At 58.6% G+C, this 20,751-nt stretch overlaps 1 protein-coding gene across 1 annotated transcript; it reads left to right on the forward strand.

Moving 5' to 3' along the window:
- Positions 1-370: 370 nt before the first annotated feature.
- On the forward strand, positions 371-20,629 carry STKLD1 (serine/threonine kinase like domain containing 1; the record flags this gene model as incomplete). The annotated part of the gene is made up of 19 exons (XM_079705874.1): positions 371-385; positions 2,070-2,156; positions 4,982-5,026; positions 6,308-6,382; positions 7,386-7,487; positions 9,617-9,687; positions 10,411-10,526; positions 11,942-12,060; positions 12,584-12,747; positions 13,272-13,402; positions 14,246-14,385; positions 15,954-16,170; positions 16,804-16,947; positions 17,720-17,848; positions 18,392-18,520; positions 18,596-18,724; positions 19,859-19,999; positions 20,203-20,282; positions 20,552-20,629. The coding sequence occupies 19 exons, from the start codon at positions 371-373 to the stop codon at positions 20,627-20,629; spliced, it is 2,112 nt and encodes a 703-aa protein (XP_079562000.1).
- Positions 20,630-20,751: the final 122 nt, after the last annotated feature.

A 20,751-nucleotide genomic window follows, 5' to 3' on the forward strand; every position in this document is an offset into this window, starting at 1 on the left:
GCCGCGCCGCGGGGCCCGCCCCGGCCGCGCCTTAAAGGGGCCGCGCACAGCCCGCCGCGCTCAGGCCCCGCCCACCGCACTCGAGGCCCCGCCCCCCGCTCGAGGCTCCGCCCGCTCCTCCCTGAGGGCCCGCCTGCTGGAGACGCGCGGGCGCCCCAGCGGACACTGTGACACTGTTCGGGCAGGGAGGGTCCCCGGATCAGGCCAGCACCCGGGGCTGAAGGGCGCCCCCAGGGTGGGGGATGGGCGCTCACCGGACGCGGTCCAGACTGAGCATGCTCAGTTCAGGGTCCGACTCGGCTCGGGCTAGCGGTGCGCCCCAGTGCCCAGTGGTGGGACAGGCAGGCCGGGAGTCTCCCCGCAAGACACAATGAAAAAGTACCAGGTGCCGTGTTGTCCACTGGTGGGGAGGCGGGGGCGACGAGGGGCCGACGGTCAGGGGCGAGCCCAGGACCTGGATCTCCTGCCGCCACCCCCGGCCCCCTACCGGTTTAACCGTCACGAGGGGCCAGCGGCCAGGTCCGACCCCAGGGAGACAAGGGGCCCATGTTGCCGCCAGTGTCTGCCTCTAGCTCATAGGGTGACCTCCGGTACCTCCAGACATGACCTCCTGGGTGCCCTTTGCCCCTCTGGGCCTGGGTTTCCCCCTTTCTAAAATGGTGGATGAAATTAAGGCCTCTCCAGTCTGAATGCGGGAGGATGGAGGACACCTTCATCCTTTTCACCCGTGGGTCCATGTGCTTCGGCCCATAGAGAAAGGACACCCTAGAACGTTCAGAATTCATAATCAGACGCCCCCGAACTCCTAAAACACCCCATCAGTTGTCCCTAGCTGGGGGAACTTGGGCCTTTTCCAGGGCCTGTGAAAATGTTTAGGACGTGAAAAATCCACAAAACAAAAGGAAAGCTGCAAATGAATGTTTAACTAAATGCATAAGATGTCAATTTTTTTAACTGTTAGAGTCAGTCTCTGTAAAAAAATTCATTAATTTGACAATAATTGGTCAGTTAGGTTTTTCTCACTTTGTGAGACTTCCCTTTGTGTGGAGACTATGGGGTGTCAGCCAGTGGTAAAGCTGGTGAGCTTCTGGGTGACCAGAGAATTTTAAAAGTAGTTACTTTTTCAGGGGGAAAAAAAAAAAGACCTGATCCGAAGACAGGGGTGCATTTTATTGTTTAATTTGCCCCCTAAGAATGCTTAAGTGTGCATTCTTACACCAGCGTAAACTGCTCAGTACAACACCTCTGTTATGCCCTGAGCAGGATTCAGGCTGCCACAGGGGCTGGATTACAGAATCCTGAAACTTTTCTGAACTCTGAGAATCCTTAGACGCGGGGCTCCACCCCCTCTGTGCCCTCCTTGGCATCCTGCCCCCTTCCCCCCATCCTCTGATGACTGTAATCCCATCATCCACCCTCACCTATCCCTCAGCCTCCTTGCTCAGAGTTCTGGCATGGCGGCCATCTCTCTGCAGGTCTGGCTCGATGCGCCAGCTCTGGAGTCAGACCCCAGAGTTCCAGTCGACTCCCAGCCCTCTCAGTTATTAGTGTTGTAGCCTCAGGCAAGGACCCTGCTCCCTGTGCCTCAGTTTCCTCCAGTGTAAACAAGGAGATAGCAACAGCGCCGACTGCGTGGGTGGCTGTAAAGTGCTTGGCACGTGCCAAGCACACACATGGCTGTGACTATGATTGCACCAATTATGGACCAGTTACTTTCTTGTTTGGATGCCCAGTTTGGAGGTGGATGCTGGAAGCTGGGATCCTAGGGGGCTAGAGAGAGTGAAGAAACCCTCTGCCCCAGGGAGGTGCTGGCTCTTGGATGCCTTGCAGGTCCTCACCACAGACTGGAGAAGGGGTGTGGGGTGGTGGACAGAGCTCCAGAGTCGACCTCAAAGAGATGGGCTCGGGTTCTGCCTTCAGAGGCCTCCTCAGCCTTCTGGGCCATTTCCTTGTTTGCCAGCCCACGAGGGAAGTTAGTTAGGAGGACCGGAAAAGACACTGGAGGTGGGCACGCTTTGGAAAGTGAAAAGATGTGTGCGCTTTCCTGAAAGCTTCTCTTTTGCTGGTAGATTTTGGACTGGCTGAATCCTGGGGCATTGGGGGTGAACCTTCTGGTGGAGGAGACAAAAACCAAAGTAAAGCACGTGATAAAGCAGGTAAGAGGCCATGCGTGTGGCACCCAGTGGGGCTGGCTCCCCAAACACACACCAATTATCCCCATGTTAGAGAAAGGCGATGTGACAGCGGGTTCCTCTCCGCCAGCAGTCACGAAGGAATATCCAGCGGGCTGGGGGGGTGCGGATAGACGGGGGTGGGGGGGTGACATGAGGCTCTGCGGGCTTCCCCGCCGACTCACCTCTCTCACCTTGATGGAGAAGAAATGCTCACGTTCACTCCACCAGCAACCATGCCCACCATTTACGTGGACATCGTGCCCGACATCAGCATCATCTTTCATCTCCCGCCACCTCAGCAAAGCGGGACTGATGACCCTGCTTTACAGCCAAGGATAGGGAGGCTGGAGGGGGTGGCCAGGGACTTGCCCAAGGTCACACAGGTTTAAGGACAGAACGCTGACCCCGGGCCCTTCCTTCACCTCCTCACGAGGGCTGGCATGGCCGGGTGGAGTGCACACCTGCAAGAGGACAGCCCATAGCGTGTCCAAGCCCAGGTAGTCCAGATGAATGGAGGGTCTAGGGAGGAGCTTTGTCGGTGGCTGCTGCGGGTGCCCTTCCAGCCTGCCAGGCCTCCTGTCTGCGCAGCAGCTCAGCCCCGAGGCAGCAGGGCTGGAAGTCCTAACCGGCCTCCTGCTCCATTGCTGGCTGGCTGTGGGGTTGCCCTGTTGTCTCACGGGCCCATGGGGCAGGATGAATGACTGCTTTCACCATCAAGGAGCTTTATTCTTTTTTTTGAATTTTATTTTATTTATTTTTTTATACAGCAGGTTATTAGTTATCCATTTTATACATATTAGTGTGTATGTCAATCCCAAGGAGCTTTTTTTTTTTTTTTTTTTTTTTTGCGGTACGCGGGCCTCTCACTGTTGTGGCCTCTCCCGTTGCGGAGCACAGGCTCCGGACGCGCAGGCTCAGCGGCCATGGCTCACGGGCCCAGCTGCTCCGCGGCATGTGGGATCTTCCCAGACTGGGGCATGAACCCGTGTCCCCTGCATTGGCAGGCGGACTCTCAAGCACTGAGCCACCAGGGAAGCCCCCAAGGAGCTTTTTTAAAAGTCAGTCAATCTTTCTAAACAAAATGGAGGAGGGGGGTTGTATATCCTTTCAGGGTTTTTTGGTAAGCATTTATAAAATTCTTGGTTTTTTACAAGAATGGTGCTGGGACTTCCCTGGTGGCCCAGTGGGTAAGACTCCGCGCTCCCAGTGCAGGGGCCCCAGGTTTGATCCCTGGTCAGGGAACTAGACCCCACATGGATGCTGCAACTAAAGATCCCGCATGCGGCAATGAAGATCCTACGTGCCGCAACTAAGATCCAAATAAATAAATAAATATTTAAAAAAATAATGGTGCTGAACTTGATAATGTGCTTTTCCCCACTCAGTGTATGGCAAAGGTTGTTGGTACTGCTGACACATCTTCCTCCTTCCCTGGCTCTGGTGGCCGTATGGACCCCCCTGCTTGATGTGCCACGACTGACCCAACCCATCCACTCAGGGCGATAAGGGCTTAGCTTGTTCTCGATTTTTCACTCTGTGTAAGCAACTCTGATAAACAACCTTATAGTTAATTTTTTTGAGGATCCATGATTTCCTTGGGATAAATTCCTAGGGGTGGGATTTCTAGGTCAAAAGAGGTGGTAATTTGAAGGCTTTCAGTATGTTTTTGGCCAAAATGACTTCAGCACGAGCCCCTGGAACAGAAGGAAGGGATGCATGGTGCCGCTGCATCTGGGGTCTTTACGTGGATTGGGGAATTACCCACTAACTGCATTTTCATCTATAATCACCCCAGTTACAAGAGTTTTTCATTTGTAAATCTTATGAGCAAAAGTTCTGGGTAAGGATCTGGTAAGATGTGGTGACAGTATGAACCCACAGTCTTTGCCACCAAGTATGTTGCAGACTCAAAGTTCGGTGCTGCCCTGACCACCACCTTCTCTCCCTCTCCACGCGTTCCCCACCACCCACATGCAGTGACAGGGACAAGCCTCCCAATACGGATGAGGAATACAGTGATGGGGCTAATACTTTGCGAACCAGAGCAGAGCTCTTTGGCTCTGGGAGCAACACACTGTTTTCTCCCCTGCTTTCAAGATGGTCTGAAAATGGATCCTCTAACGGTTCCCTGGAGTTCATGTTATGTGATCCTAAACGTATCCTTGCAATAGGGGCAAAGGTGGTCTCATGGCTCAGAGGATTTTTGGATCCCTTCCTTAGGAACATCTCCAGGCCCCATCTGGTGGCGTGTGATGGGCATGAATATAGGCACCTGGCAGCCCTGGTGGATAATGATGGTGATGATGATAGTGGTGGTGATGATGGTGATGGTGATGGTGATTGTGGTGGTGGTGGTGGTGGTGATAATGGTGATGGTGGTGGTGGTGGTGATGGTAATGATGCTGGTGATGGTGGTGGTGATGGTGATGATGTGGTGATGGTGATGGTGGTGGTTATGATGGTGGTGGTGGTGGTGGTGATGGTAATGATGCTGGTGATTATGATGGTGATGGTGGTTGTGGTGATGGCGGTGGTGGTGATGGTGATGATGTGGTGATGGTGATGATGCTGGTGATTATGATGGTGGTGGTGGTGATGGTGGTGATGGTGATGATGTGATGATGGTGGTGATTATGATGGTGATGGTGATGGTGGTGGTGGTGGTGGTGGTGGTGATGATGTGGTGATGCAGGTGATGATAGTGATTATAATGGCGATGGTGGTGGTGATGGTGGTGATGGTGGTCATGATGATGACGTGGGCGTTTACTGCACGTTTACCAACCTAGTGCTCTTGTGGCCCTGCAGGTGGAGTGCATTGATGAGCATCAGGCCAACGAGGCCCTGGAGGAGGTAACTCTCTGGGTGGTTCCCTCTCTACAGGACATGATGCAGGACACACAGAGACTGTTCTGCACCCCACTGGGGCATGATGGGTGGAAGCCTGGTGGAGGCTTGGAGGGTCAGAACCAGTTCTTGCCCTGTGCTATGAAGTCAGAGGCCCCCAGGTCATGAAGGGAGGCTGTGTACCAAACACTCATTCCGAAATCCAGGTGCTGACCACTTAGAATATATGTTCTCAGAGAAGATGATAACCTTTAAATGTTGGCTAGGTCCCTAGGCTGATCTACCAATAACCATCTTTTAAAAGATTTTTTTCTTCAATTGTAAAAGTATCAGTTACAATAGAATATTTGGAAAATAGAGAATTGGTTAACAAAGAAAATATAAACTCTTTTACGTTCCTTAAATCTGCTAGTCAGAACTGACAGTAACATCCTGATTTATAATAATAGCAAAAACAGCTGCATATACTTCGATTTGCCGGCAAAGGCTCTGCGTCATTTTTCTCTGCTTTTCTTGAATTTCACATGAGGTTGAATATCTCCCTTCCTATCTAACGGTCACTTGTTTGTCTTTTTTCCGGAATCACCAGCTTTTGAGCTTTGCCAGCAAACAGCTCTTCTGTCCACAGTGTGTCTGACACATGGTGATGGACCCAGGCCACATTCATGAAAGAAAGAATGTGCCCCCCAGCATCACAGCCCCCTCTCCACCCCACTAGGTGACCTCCTTTCACACCCAACCTGCCATCATAAGCAGCTGTCCGTCTGGCCTGAGTCACTAAGGGAGCCGTTTCTGCTGCCTAATTGTGTTCTTTTGTAAAGCACTTTGAGCTGAGGGCAGGGGCCCTGGGACCTCTAGTGTACACAACCAGGAGGCCAGGTGGCCTGGGCACAGCAGCAGCGGCCAGCCTCCCGTTGGCCACACCCCCTTCGTCAGCCAACCCAGACTGTGCTTGTTTCCAACGCGCCAGGCACTCTGCCTGCATTGGCTTACCTAGTCCTCCTGACACCCCTGTGAGGCAGATACCACCGTTACTGCCGTTTCCAGATGAGGCTAGGAGGCTCAGAGAGGTTGAAGATCCTCTCCTCAGTCACACAGCACAGCCAGCACATGCCAGAGACAGGACCTACCCTGGGCTGTCTGGCGCCTAACCTCCGGCTGCCCACCCTCCCTGGGCCTGCGCTCAGAGCTGGAAGCGTGTGGTTCTTGTTGGGATGTGTGACAGAGAAGCACCTCTAGAAGCAGTGTTTCCCTAACACCTCCACTTTCTCTGGTCTCGCCCCGCAGCTGATGCCGCTGCTGAAGCTTCAGCATGCCCACGTCTCCACCTACCAGGAGCTCTTCATCATGTGGAAGAGTGAGGTGGGTCAGAGCCGACCCCACGGGCTCAGCAGGCACTCGGGGCGGGCACAGAGCACCCCCCGCCGTGCCCCTCAAACGCCAATGGCCGCAGCACTCACGGGACCACACCGGGGGCTCTCTGGGCATCGTCTCACGTGCGCCCCACAGCCTCTGCAGAGGAGGGTCACTGTCCCACTCTCCGGAAGAAGTGGAGGCTGGGAGAAACCAGCTGGCGACAGCCAAGCAGGATTTCAGTCTGGGTCTGGTCGCCCCGAGCCCCGTGCTTGGTCCCATCGGCGAGCTGACTTCTCATCTTCAAGGAGCTGGAAGCTTGCCGGTTACTCCACATGGGGCTGAGCTGGGGGATGCGGGGGGCTGGAGGGGAAGGGGGCCAGGTGTGACCCCACTGTCAGACCCCCATCTGGGCTGACAACTGAGGGAGGGGCCGGGAGGAGTGGAGGGGCACCCTCCCCTTTAGCTGAGCCCTGAGGAAAGCCGTGGGGAGGGACCCTCACCACCTGTCCCCCCAAGTATTTTCTGAGCACCCCCTCACGCTCTCAAGGGGGACACAGAGAAGCCAGGAGGACATGTCACTGTGGGAGAGAAGGCGGGGTGCTCTGAGAGGCCTGACAGGGGCTGCTGGGGTCCCATCGGGTGCAGGCCCCTCAGAGGGAGGAGTGGATCTCAGCTGAGCCCTAAGGGACGAAGGGCTCGGTGCCCCAGGCACGGTGGTCTACGTGTGCGGTGGCCAGGAGACCCTGCGCCCCTTTAGAAAAAGTCCATGCGGCTTAGTGTAGATGGGGGGTAGGGGGGGTGGGGGAGGAGAGAGGAGGTGGAGGCGGGAGCTGCTCAGGAGGGGCTGTCCCCACCCCACCCCCAAGAAGGGGGCATTCTCCCATAGTCACTGCCGGTGGTGGCCTGGCTGGGAGGAAAGACCTGGAGCGGGTGACGGCCTGGAAGCCCCCAGGCCTGGCCTCTGGGGGTCAGAACTCGGCACCTGGCTAAGGGGCTGTGTCCCCTGCAGATCTCCTCTCTGTTCCTTTGCCTGGTGATGGAGTTCCACGAGGGAAGCTTGCAGAATGTCATTGAGAAGAAGAGGGCGGCAAAGAGAGTCATTGACTCCCAGGTAAGACAGACTCTCTGGGGCACCAGGCCTGGGGGCTGCCTGGACCCTGTGATGCCACAGGCCCCACAGTGGGGGGCAGAGGGGCAGGCACCCATGGAGTCTGGTCTCATTCCTTCTGACGGTTATGAATGAAGGTGTTTGCATACCGTAATGTGCACAGATCTTAAGTGTACACCTTGGTGCATTTTGCATAGGCAGACACTCCCGTCCCCTCCCTCACATGAGGTCAGAGTGTTCCTGGACCTTCACACAGTCCCAGCCAGTACCCAGGGTTCGACTTCTGCCTGTCCCTGAAGTTCTCATAAATGGGCTCCTACAGCGTGTTGTTTGCTTGTGTCCGGTTTCTCACGTTCATCCCAGTGCTTTGAGATTTACCCACCTGTGAGTGTGTCAGGAGATCATCCCTCTCCATGGCCAGGGGCCAGTCTGTCAGATGGCCACATCACCATCAGTGTATCTGGTCCAGGGCTGTGAGCACCTGGGTTGCTTCCAGTTTGGGGCTATTATGAAGAAGGGCTGCCATGAACACTGCTGGACATGTGTTTTGATGGACCTAAGCATTCATTTTCTGCGTGACCGTGGAGTTGCTGGGTCACAGAATGGTTGTGTGTGCTGCTTTACCCAATGTCCCAGTTTTCCAGGATGGTTGGTTGACTTGGTGTTGACTCTCATCCCAAGTTGTGAGTCTTCCAGCTCTGCATCCTGGCCCACATTTCACTGTGTCAGTCTTCTTAATTTTAATTAAAAATTACATTTTAGGGCTTCCCCAGTGGTGCAGTGGTTGAGAGTCCACCTGCCGATGCAGGGGACACGGGTTCGTGCCCCGGTCTGGGAAGATCCCACATGCCGCGGAGCGGCTGGGCCTGTGAGCCATGGCCGCTGAGCCTGCGCGTCCGGAGCCTGTGCTCCGCAACGGGAGAGGCCACAACAGTGAGAGGCCCGTGTACCGCAAAAAAAAAAAAAGTTACATTTTAGTTTCAATTGAGTAGTCACGGTGAGCACTTTTTGGCCATTTGGATATCTTCTTTTGTGCCTGTTCAGGTCTCTTGCCCATTTAAACATTAGGGTTGTCCGTCTTTTCTTGTTGATTCGTAGGAGCTCTTTATATGTTATGGACACAGTGTCCAGATGTCCTCTCCCAGTCTGTGGCTTGCCAGTTCACTTTCTTAATTGTAATGAACTCTGATTCATCAGTGTTTTGTCTGTGGTTGGTGCCTTCTGAGCCTTTAGAGAAGCCCTCCCCACCACAAGGTCATGACAATATTTTCCTCTGTTGCCCTTGGAGCTGGATCCATTTTGCTTTCACGTTTAGGCCTATGACCCACCCCAATTAAATTTTGCCTGCTTTTGCTCTGAACACGCCTCTGTTCTGTTGGGCCTCCAGGCACTGCGACCCTGCTGGGGGGTTCCGAGGGGCACGCAGCTCCAAAGTGGGCCTCAGAGACAGCCTCTGAGTGGGTTTCAAACTTTCTCTTTGTAGTAGAGCCCTGTCAAGCACAAAAATGTTCTCAGAACCTCCAGTAAGGAAAGCAGAGCTACTCTAGTCAGGGGTCTGTGGGTCAGTGGAAGGTGGCGTGGCAGGAACCCTGGGGTCCTGCCTGCTCAGCCCCTCTCTTGACACCCCAGGTGGAATCCAGGGTTCCTAGGAGCACAGTTTGAAAACCACTGCCCTGGAAACCAGGTGGATCTTGTTTCTGACACAAACAGCTTTCAGAATGTTCTCTCTCAGGGCTCTTTCCATTCTAATGCCCTGGAGAGGCAAACCCCAAGTAGCAGCTGCAGACTTCAGCATCTCTGGTACCCATGGGGTGGGGCCCGGGCGGGGCTAGAGCCCCAGGGCCCCCAGGTCTCCTGGAGACAGGAGTGGGGGGTCTGGAGACCAGGGCGTCGCCGGCTAACAGGGCATTTCTGTCCAGAGGGCCTTGAAGCAGCCTGCAGCAGAAGCTCCCGCACTGGCTCTGAGCTGTTGGCCGCTCACTGCAGGCCCATCTGAAGACGCAGGGCGGAAACTGGCCGCGACCCTGCTGGCTGCTCTGAGTGGCCACTGACCTGCCTAAGAAGAGCAGCTGGGAGGCCCACCTGGGAGCTTTCAGGCCCCCCAGTCCTGGCATCTCTCGCTTTTTCCCCAGTGGATGCAGAACATGCTGGGCCAGGTGTTGAATGCGCTGGAGTACCTGCACCAGCTGGACATTATCCACAGGTGACCAGGTGGCCAGGCTGCTTGAGGAGAAAAAGCACCTCCTCGGGGTGGCACCTCCTGGTGGCAGCGCCCGGGTGGGGGCCCAAGGGAGAGAGGTGCAGCTGGGACAAGGATAGGCCCCTCCCCTTCCCAGAGCACCTCCCTGGCTTAAAGAGAACGTCACCCCCTCCACGACCCTCCCCATGCACAGACGGGGCAGTTGGTTCTAAAGTGCAAGGGAAGAACCAGATAACAGCACTGAGGAAGAGATTAGGCCACCCGAGGGCCTCTGGGCACTCCCAGGCTGAGCTTCGACCTGCCGGTTTCATTCTCCGGAATTGTGATCTGAAGGATCAGTGCCACATTTAAAGGCGGAGAGAAAACCGTGTGAACCAAATGTAGGAGGGAAATGCTCGAGATTCCGTGTTAATGTCACTGGACCTTATGGAAAGCCAGTCCCCAGACAAACGCAGCTGAGATCTGGAAGGATGTTAGCGGAGGGACCACGGGAGGACCGGGTGTTTCCTTACCTGTAGTTGGCTTGTTTTTCCCATTTGAAATAACAGTATATTTATGCTTACAGGAAACGATATTTAAAAAGTGGCTAAACAGGGCATTTACTGAGGAGAGAGGAGGAGGGGTGTGGGCTGCTGCATTGGCCCTGGGTGTGGTGGGAGCAGAGGGTTCACAGACAGTCGCGGCCCTGCCAGGCAGTGGGTAGAAGGGCGCGCCTCTCGGTTTCAGGAACCTCAAGCCCTCCAACATCGCCCTGGTCAGCAGCGACCACTGCAAACTGCAGGACCTGAGCTGCAACGCACTCATGACCGACGTGGCCAAGTGGAACGTCCGTGCAGAGGAAGGTGGCTGGCGTCCTCCTAGCCAGGGGACAGTGGTGGCAGGGGAGGGCCCATTCAACCGAGTGGGTCGCCCCTGGAGTCCAAGGGCAGTGGCCACTCTAAGTGTTGGAACAAGGCAACAGCAAAGCTCTCCTTGCTCAGAAGGTCCCCACAGACCCCCTTGGGCTTATGTGGACTCCAAAGAGACCCCCTTGCCTGGACTGTAACTGATCAGAAGTACCACCGTGGGGTGGGGGGGCATGCAGGGTCCAAAAGACACTCAGAAAATGTTAACCTTCAAGAAGGGGGAAGGAAGCCCTCAGAAGGAAGGAAACTGACATGCACAGAGGGAGGGCTGGTGGACGGCAGGCATTGGCTCGGGCTGGATTACTTTACTGAGTCTCAAAGTAACCCAGGAGGTGGTAAAGGTGAGCAGTCGGGGGAGGAGTTTTCCTTCCTTTAAAAAGACAACAGGGCAAAGGGAGCTGGGCTTCAACTCTGTAACAGCCATCAGGGGTGGAGAGAGCAACTCTCCAGTGGAGAACTCCAGGGTCCCGGGCTGGCAGGGACCAGTGGCACGCTGTCCTTGGTGGATGGATGGATGGATGGATGGATGGGTGGGTGGATAGATGGATGGATGGATAGATGAGTGGGTGGGTGGAATTCAAGTGGATAGATGGACATGCAGATAGATGAACAGACAGATAGGTGAGTGGAAGGATGGATAGGTGGGTGTGGGTAGACAGGTGGGTGGGCAGCTGAGTGGATGGGTGGATCTACTGGAGGTGTAGACGGCAGGCATTGGCTCTTTGGGGAATGGAGGTCCAGAAAGGGAGGGGCTGCCTGAGGCCTGTCAGGCACCGATAGAGCTGGGCCGGGGACCCTGCTCTTTTGGCTCCCTGTCTGGAGTTCAGGTTTGTTTATGTACGTATGTATGTATGTATTGGCTGCACAGCAGGTGGGATCTTAGTTCCCCGACCAGGTATCGAACCCGTGCCCCCGGCAGTGGAAGCGCAGAGTCTTTACCCCTGGACAGCCAGGGAAGTCCCAGGGGTTCAGGTTTAGAAACTAGGGCAGGGCAAGGCAACTGGAACATTGCCTCAAGGTCCCGACTAAGTGTTGGGAGGGGCAAGACGTTTATGGAGGGTGCAGCCCTCCATAGCCTTCGTGGCGCATGCCCCTTCTGACTATTTCTGCAGCTGCAGTGGGACACAGATGCGCGCACGGCCAGCCTGGTGGGCCCCTGTCGAGACGGGCAGCCTCACTGGCTGAAGATCAAGGGCCAGGATCTTACTGACTAGGGGGCCTCTTCCTTTTCCGCCTCAGATAGCACATCTCTCCCTCCCCGGGGAAGGGTGATGGAGGGCTCATTTTTCAAGCTGCTTGCTTCCCCAGGGAGCACGGGTCTCATACATCCCCAACTTCACTCCTGCCCACAGACCCCTTTCACAAGTCCTGGATGGCCCCTGAAGCCCTCAACTTCTCCGTCAGCCAGAAATCTGACATCTGGTCCCTGGGCTGCATCATTCTCGACATGGCCAGCTGCTCCTTCCTGGATGTGAGGGGGCTTCCGTCCACCCCTCCCCACCACACCTGAACCCCACTCCCCACAGCCCCAGGGAGCCAGGCTCTGCCCACCCCCGGCCCTGAAAAGGGCACATTCTTCCCATTGGCATCCTCCTGCCCACGCTGGGTGCCTGTGGGGCTGTGTGGGAGGCCCCCCGCTGCCCCAGCTGCCGAAGGACCCCGCATTTGGGCCTGCTGGGCCCCCGTGTGGTGGTGATGACGGTGATGGTAACCTTCAACCCGCCCCCACAGCGCCCCCTTATGGACAAGAACAGCTGAGTTCGGGTGCACTAACCGGCCCACAGTGGGAGTCCGGCCGTGGATGGAGGGCTGTTCCTCTACTCCCTCCAGCCAGTGAGATGGCCACTTGCTTTTCTCCGAACCTCCATTTCTTCTTCGTACAAGAACTCTGTGCGTCCCTGACGGCGGCGGCCACGTCGCCTCCCCTCTGCCCGAGGTCAGGCCATCTTCCTTTAGCTGAGGAGGTGCACAAGTGGTCCTCTCCCTCCTCCTAGAGCACGGAAGCCATGCTTCTGCGGAAGTCCATCCGGAGTTCCCCCGACGGCCTGAGGGGTGTCCTGAGGACCATGGAGGAGAGGAGGGTCCCCGATGCGAAAATCTTCAGTTCCCTTTTGCCTCTGATGCTCCAGGCTGACCCATCGGAGCGAATAACCATCAGGTGAGCTCAGGCCCTGGGGTGGCATTTCACTGTCAGTCTGCGCATGCACTTGGGGTTTTAACACCACAAAGCGCTGCATCCATGGACAGTGGCTCCTCCAGTTTGGGCTGTCCCAAACTGCGGCCACATCTCTGAGCGCAAGACAAACAGGGCCAACTTCCCCATCAGGTGTGGGAGGCATGGCCCGGGGCCCAGGAAAATGTTTTAACTCTAATGTATTTTAAAGTCAGAAGAACAAAATGATCCATCCTGGCTTATGTTCACCCTTATACCAACACAGCCAGAAATTGTGATTTTTTGGGTCTATGTTATGGAGGAAGGGGCCCACGCGAGTGCAAGTGCCAGGGCCCAGCACTGTCCTCCCTTGGCCCCTCCTGGAGGGGGAATTGCTGCGGTGCCCGCTGGACGCACTGTGATGCTGGGAGAGGTGCTCCCAAGCGGGTGCCCAAAGCAGGTGGAGGCCCAGCAGCTGCTGGACGCAGAGCGGGCGCAGGGCCAGTTGGCGGCTCTCTGCCCCTCCCCAGGGACGTGATTCACTTCCCGTTTGTGAGCGGCGACTTCGGGTCCTCCAGCAGCGCCCTGGTGCTGCACCGGCAGGTGGTGCCCGAGTTCATCATCGACATGCTGCTAGAAAGCAACGTTGCCAGCATCTTAGGTGATGATGGGGCCCCGAGGGGGCGGCGCCAGGGGCCGCTGTGGCCCCGGCACCCCACTGTCTTTAGCTGGGGGGGCAGTGACCCCCGCCCAGTCCCCTGGACCGCTCCTCACACATGGCCGGTGGGCTTGCCCCTCATCCATCCCAAGCACTGCTTTGCTCAGGGTACTGCCCCGCTCAGATACCCCCAAGCTTACCTAGAGCAGAGTTCATCTCTGTGGCCAGGCCCCCACCTGCCTCCCCCCTGTTCCGGCTACACAGTCCTCCACGTCACCGAACAGCCCCCTCACTGCCACGCACCCCACCACAGACTCCCTGCTTTTTGCTTGCTCACCCAGCATGCAGCGGCCCGGTGCCTGGAGTGTCTTCCCCAATCAGCAGCACCTCCTGTGTGGTTGCTACGTGCCCGGAATGGTGCTCACATTGGGGCCGGCACAGCAGCCACCGTGGACCAGCAGGCATGGCCCTGCAGGAAGGTGAAGTGGCCCAGGGGCTCCGTGTGCAATGTGACATGTGCAGGCCTGAGGCTCCAGGCGCAGTGCAGGCTGGTCACCCCCCACCCCCGCAAAGGTGCACACGATAGACTCCTCTGCTTGCCCCAGGCTGGGGGCTGCACCCACAGTCTTGGGTAGAGAATGGATCTGGAGGTCATCTCCAAGTTCAGGGGTGGCTCCGCCCTCCCAACCCTCTGTGTCCCTGGCGTGGGTGGGCTACTCCCTCTTCCCTGACAGTGGCTCCCTGCGATAAGGGGCTGCCACCTCTGCCTCCCTTTCTGGAAAAGGGGACCCGTGAGGCCCCAGCTGTTCAGTCTCCCTGTCTCGTGGCCGTGGGCTTTGGAGGCAGACAGCTGGGTCCAGCTGAAGGCCATCGCCCCGAGTACCCTGGAGGGAGTTACCCGAGGGAGGTGTGGAGGGGAAGCACCCGCTGGGCGGGCTCTGAGGCAGATCCAGGTTCGACTTTGGACAGGGGGCTCAGCCGGGAAGGTGAGGATGATAAGGGCACCACCTCGCGCCGGGTCACGTGGGTCTGTGCAGTGGTGCTCAGGGATGCGCCCCTGGTGCCCCAGCCCTCAGGCGGGTCCCTGAGCCAAGGCGCCTCCCCGTGCTGCCCTGTCCCCTGCAGAGGTCATGCAGAACTTCTCCAGCCACCCCGAAGCCCAGCAGAGAGAGGGCCATGAAGAGGCTCCTGAGGATGTCTGAAGATCAGCAAGGTAGAGCCGCCACCCTCTCGCCTTCCCCCGGGGGGCCCCGGCCGCTCCAGCTTCCCTGGCTGGTACTTTCTGACGCCTGCTTACATTCCCATGAGCATCCACCGCTTTACCACCTGCTTGGAACAGGAGCCTGGACTTCCTCCTGTGCCGCCGCTTTCACTGAGCAGACAAGTGGGCAGGGTGGGGTGGGCTTGGCATCCGAACCACTTCCCGGGGTCTCCCCTCACGTGCTTTTCATGGATGCTTAATAGACACCCCGTCTCTGCCACCATTCCTCTGGTTGGCTATTTGAGTGGTTGCCGATTTCCTGGTATCATAAGCAATGTTATACAGCCCACCCCGGGGCATATGTGTGTGTGCTCTGTGTGTTTCTGCAGGATAAATTCCTAGCTGTGCAGGCTGTGGATACTTCATGTTTTCATAGATACTGCAAATTGCCCCGTCGATGCACCAACTTTCTCACCTCTCAAGAGTGCATGAGAACACCTCTTCCCCCAACTTCCTCCATCAAGGAGTATTAATATTTTTAATTTTGCCAAAACATGGGTTCGTAAAATCTCTGCCCTCAACCTGTCTCACCAGCCTGAATATTACATTCATGCACTCATCCATCCATCCATCCACCTGTCTCTCCATCCGTCCACCCATCCATCCTTCCATAGACGGTCGTCCCAGTGGCCGGGACAGCAGAGATCATAAAGGCCCAGTGCCAGCCCTCTAATGAGGTAGCAGAGACCTCACCTTGGCCATTTCCCTTCCTCTCCCTCTCCTTCCCCGTGACCCCGTCTGAAGCAAGGCTGTGGCCAGGACAGAGTCCATGGGAAGAGATTCTGCCTTCCCGGAGAGAGTGAGAGAGGCTGCTGGGCCCCTTCCCAAGACTGGCCTCAGCTGTCACCCCAGAGCCACGCCTGCCTCAGACAGCCTCGCCTGGAGACGGGGTAGCCATGGCTTGGCTTCCCTGGTGCCAGCACTTTTGTCCTTGTCATTCTTACCAGGAGGACACAGGCTGAGAGGTGAAGCAGCAGTTAGGAAGGGGCGCAGCTGTGTGGACCCCCGGCTGCCCACCACTGCCTCCCCCCGCCAGCACACGCCCTGGCCCAGAGGAAGGTCTAAGGGACCCACAGATGTCCCCTCTCAGGGCAGTAACGGCCAAGGGCTCTGGAGTCAGATAGGCTAGGTTCAAAGCAAGGGCTCTCATCTCCCTGACTCTGTTTTCTCATCTGTCAAATGAGGATCGGTCTTGTAGAGCTGCTGGAAGAAGATCCCTACGGCAGACGCATGGCAAGCACTCCACACACCCTGACTGATCACGTCTGGTCACCCGCCTGCGCGTCCACCCAGGGGCCCACGTGTGATGCCCTGCAGACTCCCATCAGGGTCTGGTCCACACCGCCCCCCCACCTGCTCCTACGCCATCTCACTCTGCCCCCCACGCTGCCAGGTGTGCCGTGGCCGGCGGAGCTGGCGGAGGCGTTGGTCGGCATCGTGAAGCAGCACGACAGGGTCCTTGACGCACAGCCGTGTGCCTGCTCCCAGCTGCTCCGTGCCCGGGGCCAAGGTGGGCTCCGGGCACAGCCGGCTTCTCCTGCCCCCGCCCTCCCACGCCAGTCATTGCCCTGGCGTCTGACCCTCTGGGCACCCAACCCCACCCCAGGATGACAGGGCGCAACCAGGAGTCTGGGGCACCGCCCGAGGCCTGCCTCTGTGGCCCTGGACCAGCTGCTCCCCCTTCTGGCTGATCTCTAGGCATGAAACGAGGAGCTGGTCATAGGGGTCCTGTGGTGTGAGCCCAGGCAGGTGGGATGGGGTCCCAGGCGTGGGCTTCCAGGAGGGCAGCTGAGGAGGGGTGGGAGAGGCTGGAGCTGAGATCCTGAGGGCCTGGCCTCCTCCTGGCCTCCGATTTTTAAACTGGAAATACTTCACTGCCTTTCTCACTTTAGTATTTATGCTGAATTTCCATGTAATGCTTTACACTGCATGTGATAAACGTCTACTCTGGCACATGCTCACAGTCCTGGCAGGGCCCCCAGCTCTCCAGTCCTTGGCTCGGTCATGCAATAAGCACTTACGGGGACCTGCGCCGCGCCCCGACCTCGGCTTCCTCCCCGGAGACCCCACCCCCGCCCCCGCCTGCTGTGTTCCCACCGTGGCCCCCAGCTCAGGGTTCACCGGCCTCTTCTGTTGGCCTGAGCAACACTGGGGCAGGACCCGGCGGCCACGGTGCCGAGCGACAGCACCATCGCCCCCGCGCTGCTGAGCGTGCGGCAGAGCCACCCCGAGGAGCAGCAGCTCCTGGTCACGGTGTACCGCCTGCTCACCGTCGTCGCCAGCCAGGGTGGGTGCAGGGCTCAGGCGGGCGGCGCAGGGATGCCCCGAGGGGACAGCTGCTCCGTCCCCAGCTTCCACGTTCACAGTCGCGTGTCCCTCTGTCAACATGCACGGGCAGCGGCCAGGCGCCACCATGGGCTTCACGCCGACGTGCTTCAGGTTCCAGCCTTTGCTGCCCCACCGGCCCCACTCAGCCCCGCTCCACAGAGGCCACCAGCGAGCGGTCGAGGGACGGTGTGGGGAGAGGGTCACCACCGAGGGCTTTACACACGTTCCCCTCCTCCAGCCACTAACTGGGTGGGCGTCGTTCTCTCCAAAGGGAAGCTGGGGCCTCACCTGGAGCCCCGCGGCCCCCGGCCCACCCTACACTCACCAGACAATTTACCACATTTCATTGACCCCGCGCCGAGACGTGCAAAGGGCTGCCATGAGTAGCCATGTTGGGACAGCAGGTGTACATCGGGACCACCTGGCAAACAATGCCAGGTCATCACCACCCTGAGAGAACACAGTCGTGGTCCCATCTTGGAAGGAAAGCTTCGGAGGCCGGTCCCAGCCCAGTAATGGGATGGGAGGTGCTGGAGCGGTGGCCCAGGGGATGGACCATATCCTTGTTTCTGGGTCTCATGCTGGGCATGAAACTGGCCAAGTAGGCACCCGCTGGTGTGGGATGCGTGGGATTGCAGTGCGCTAGGACCACAGAGAAGGGGGGTAGCCCCCAGGGAGGGCTTCCTCGAGGAGGTGTTCTCTGTGGTCCTAATTCCGGGGCCCACCTACAGGACTGGCCACAGATGAGCTGCGGAGGGCCGGGCTGTGTGAGCGCATCCTGGAGCACCTGGACACCTTCCCCAGGAACAGGGACGTCTGCATCAACGGCCTGAGGCTGCTCTGGGCCCTGCTGGTGGATGGTGAGTGGCCCGAGGCTGGGCCCCCTCCCTCCGCTGCACCCTAACCACCAGAGAGCTGGGAGGAGAGGAAGAGAAGGGTGGGGGAATGGACGGGAGAAGCTGCACCGGCAGGGGCAGGAAGTGCTGTCCTGGGGAGGGGTGGGTTCATATTCGGACCCCCTCGTGCCCGGCCCATGGAACCCTCCAGCTCACACACATCGTGGGATTTCCTGGGCAGTCCCTGGTTTCACAAGCTGGCCTTAGCACTGGGCAAACTATCCTTATTTCTGATTCAGAAAGGGGGTGCTCCCAGGCCGTGCCACTCCCTCTCCAGGCCCCACTTGGCCCTCCAGCACCTGGGAGGTCATTTTCCCCAAGGAAAAGAGGGCTCCCAACCGTGGAGAGCCCTGCCCACACCCGGCACGCAGGGTTCCCCAAACCTCCCTTGGGGGCCCTGCCGATTCCTACCCTACAGGCTGGCTAGCAGGCTGGGGCTGCCCCTCCCCCCCAGCTTCTGCGCCACCAAGGAGTAGGTGTCCCCTCCTCCACCCCGTCCTGTTCCAGCTGTCATCGCGAACAAGGCCCCCTTGGAGAAAGCCCCGGCCCTCATTGCTGAGGTGCTGGCCACCTACCCCACGGACGCGGAGATGGCTGAAGCCGGCTGTGCAGTCCTGTGGCTGCTGTCCTTGCTGGGTGAGCAGCCTGGGGCCCCGGGGCCAGAGAGGTGGCCCTGGGCCCTCAAGACGAGGCATGTGTGGCCCCCCGCAGGCTGCATAGGGGAGCAGCAGTTGGAAGAGGTGGTGGTCCTGCTCCTGCAAAGCATCCGGGCGTGCCAGGACCGAGCCCTGCTGGTGAACAACGCCTGCCGGGGGCTGGCCAGCCTCGCGAAGGTGTCTGGTGAGCCTGGGGACGGCCGGGGCTGCCACTAGGAGGCGGGGGCAGACTCCCCCAGCAATGCCTGCTGGCAGCCCAGAAACCAAAAGCAGGCACACGCTCAAAACAGGGAGGGGAAACACCTACGGTCCCATCACCCAGACGTCGCCACGCAGGTTTTCTATACCCTCACTTCCCACTGTTCTGTGCAACTCTGCACTGTGACCACCTTCCCTGCCACCCACAGGCCTGGCGTGTGCACAGGCTCCCCTCCAGGTGTGGCTCTGAAAACAGCCCGAGTCAGGGCTCTGAACTCCGCCTCCACGCAAAGCCCAGCTGTTCCTCAGCCCCCGGTCCACGCTCTGCACCCGACTTGGCACCACAAGCCCTCACGGACACTTGGGGTCTGGAGCCTGGCAGAGGTTGCCGGCCGTGTGGGGTGGTTTGGCCCCTGTGAGGTCCGGCACCCGCTGGGCGTGCAGGCTGGCGGGTCTCTGCCTGCTACTCGGCCTGAAGCAGGGAGTGGGGTGACCTTCACTCCTGGAGAGAACCTCCCGAGCAGGCGGGGTCTCCGGGCCTGCCCCCCACTCCCGCTGGGATCCCCCCATCAAACGGGGTGGGGCGCTGAAGCCCTGAGAGCAACAGGCACGTGGCTCAGTGAACAAGGAGCGGGGTCGTCAGAAGCCAGCGAGTGTGCGGGACCCGAGCCGAGAATCTCGGCTTTGCCTCCAGCTGGCTGTTGACGGTTAAGTCCACTCCCTGGAGGATCAGCTTCCCCCTGGACTCCGGGAGGATCTGACAACTACGTGACATCATGGGTCACTGCTCTCACGGGCCCCCAGCCCCCCAGGAGCCAGGCCTAACCCCGCACTGACGGGCCTCCTCATGGTGCGGGGAGGTGCCCTGGAACGTCCCCAGCACCCTCTCTACAAGCACACTGGCCTTGGGGGCTGCCGGGATGGAGAGAGAGGCGGGTGCACACCCCACCAGAGGACACCCGCAGATGCAGAGCCAGGAAAAGCCTGACCTTGGCGGTGCCCACGCTGCAGGACAGCGTGGTGTCCCGCCAGCTGAGGCTTTTGCTGCCCCAGGTGCCCTGGGCTGCCAACAGCCCCACACGTTCAGGACTACTGTCACCTACCCTCTCGCCCACGCCAGAGCTGGCGGCCCTGCAGGTGGTGATGCCCGAGGAGGGCAGCAGCGGCCTCACCCTCATCCAGGAGACGTACCAGCTCCACCAGGACGACCCGGAGGTGGTGGAGAGCATCTGCATGCTGCTGGCCCACCTCGCCTCCTACAGTGAGGACCCCCCTGCCCTCGTCACGCCCTCCCTGGAAGCCAGCATTCAAGAGGCGCTCTGCTCGCGGCTGTAACCGATGGGGGAGGGGCAGGAACCCTCCGTGCCAGGCACCACGCGTGACGCCCGCTCCCAAGTCCCGGCGGTTCACGCTAAGCCTCGGGAGGTGGGGGCCTGGCCTCAGGACCCTCTGCTCTGCCCGCAGAGGAGATCCTGTCGGAGCTGGTGTCCAGCGGCATCCAGCCCCTGGTCGAGGAGATCCACGGGCACTTCACCTCCAGCCTGGTGAGTGTCGGGGGACTGCCTCAGCCAGACCCGGGTGGCACAGAGTCCAGGGGCCGGGCCAGCGGTTTGTGTGGAGGCGACTGGCACTGCCGCGTGTGTGGTTTTAAGAGGCTCTCCCCATATCACCCGTGTCCACGACTGGGCCGAAGTAAACCCTGAAGACGAGCAGCAGTGAGACCGCTTCAAAGAAAAGCAGATGGAGTAACAGAAATTACTCGTGGACGCAGAGACCTTCTATGGAAACAGCTGACTTACTGTTCTCCTTGCAGGAGCTGGTTTCTTACGCACAAAGTGTGCTTCAGAAGCTGGAAGAGGCCTCGCGGCCCAGCTCCGAAGGTGGGCAGTAAGCCTGCACCAGGCGGCCACCCCTCCCTCCCCAGGCTGTACCTGATGGGGCACCCGGTACCACAGGGCGTCTCCTTAGGGGTGGGGGTCAGGGAGAGGTGTCACCCAGGACCAGCAGGGGGAC

The sequence above is a fragment of the Hyperoodon ampullatus genome (assembly GCF_949752795.1).
Source record: "Hyperoodon ampullatus genome assembly, chromosome: 6".
Taxonomy (NCBI): Eukaryota; Metazoa; Chordata; class Mammalia; order Artiodactyla; family Ziphiidae; genus Hyperoodon; species Hyperoodon ampullatus.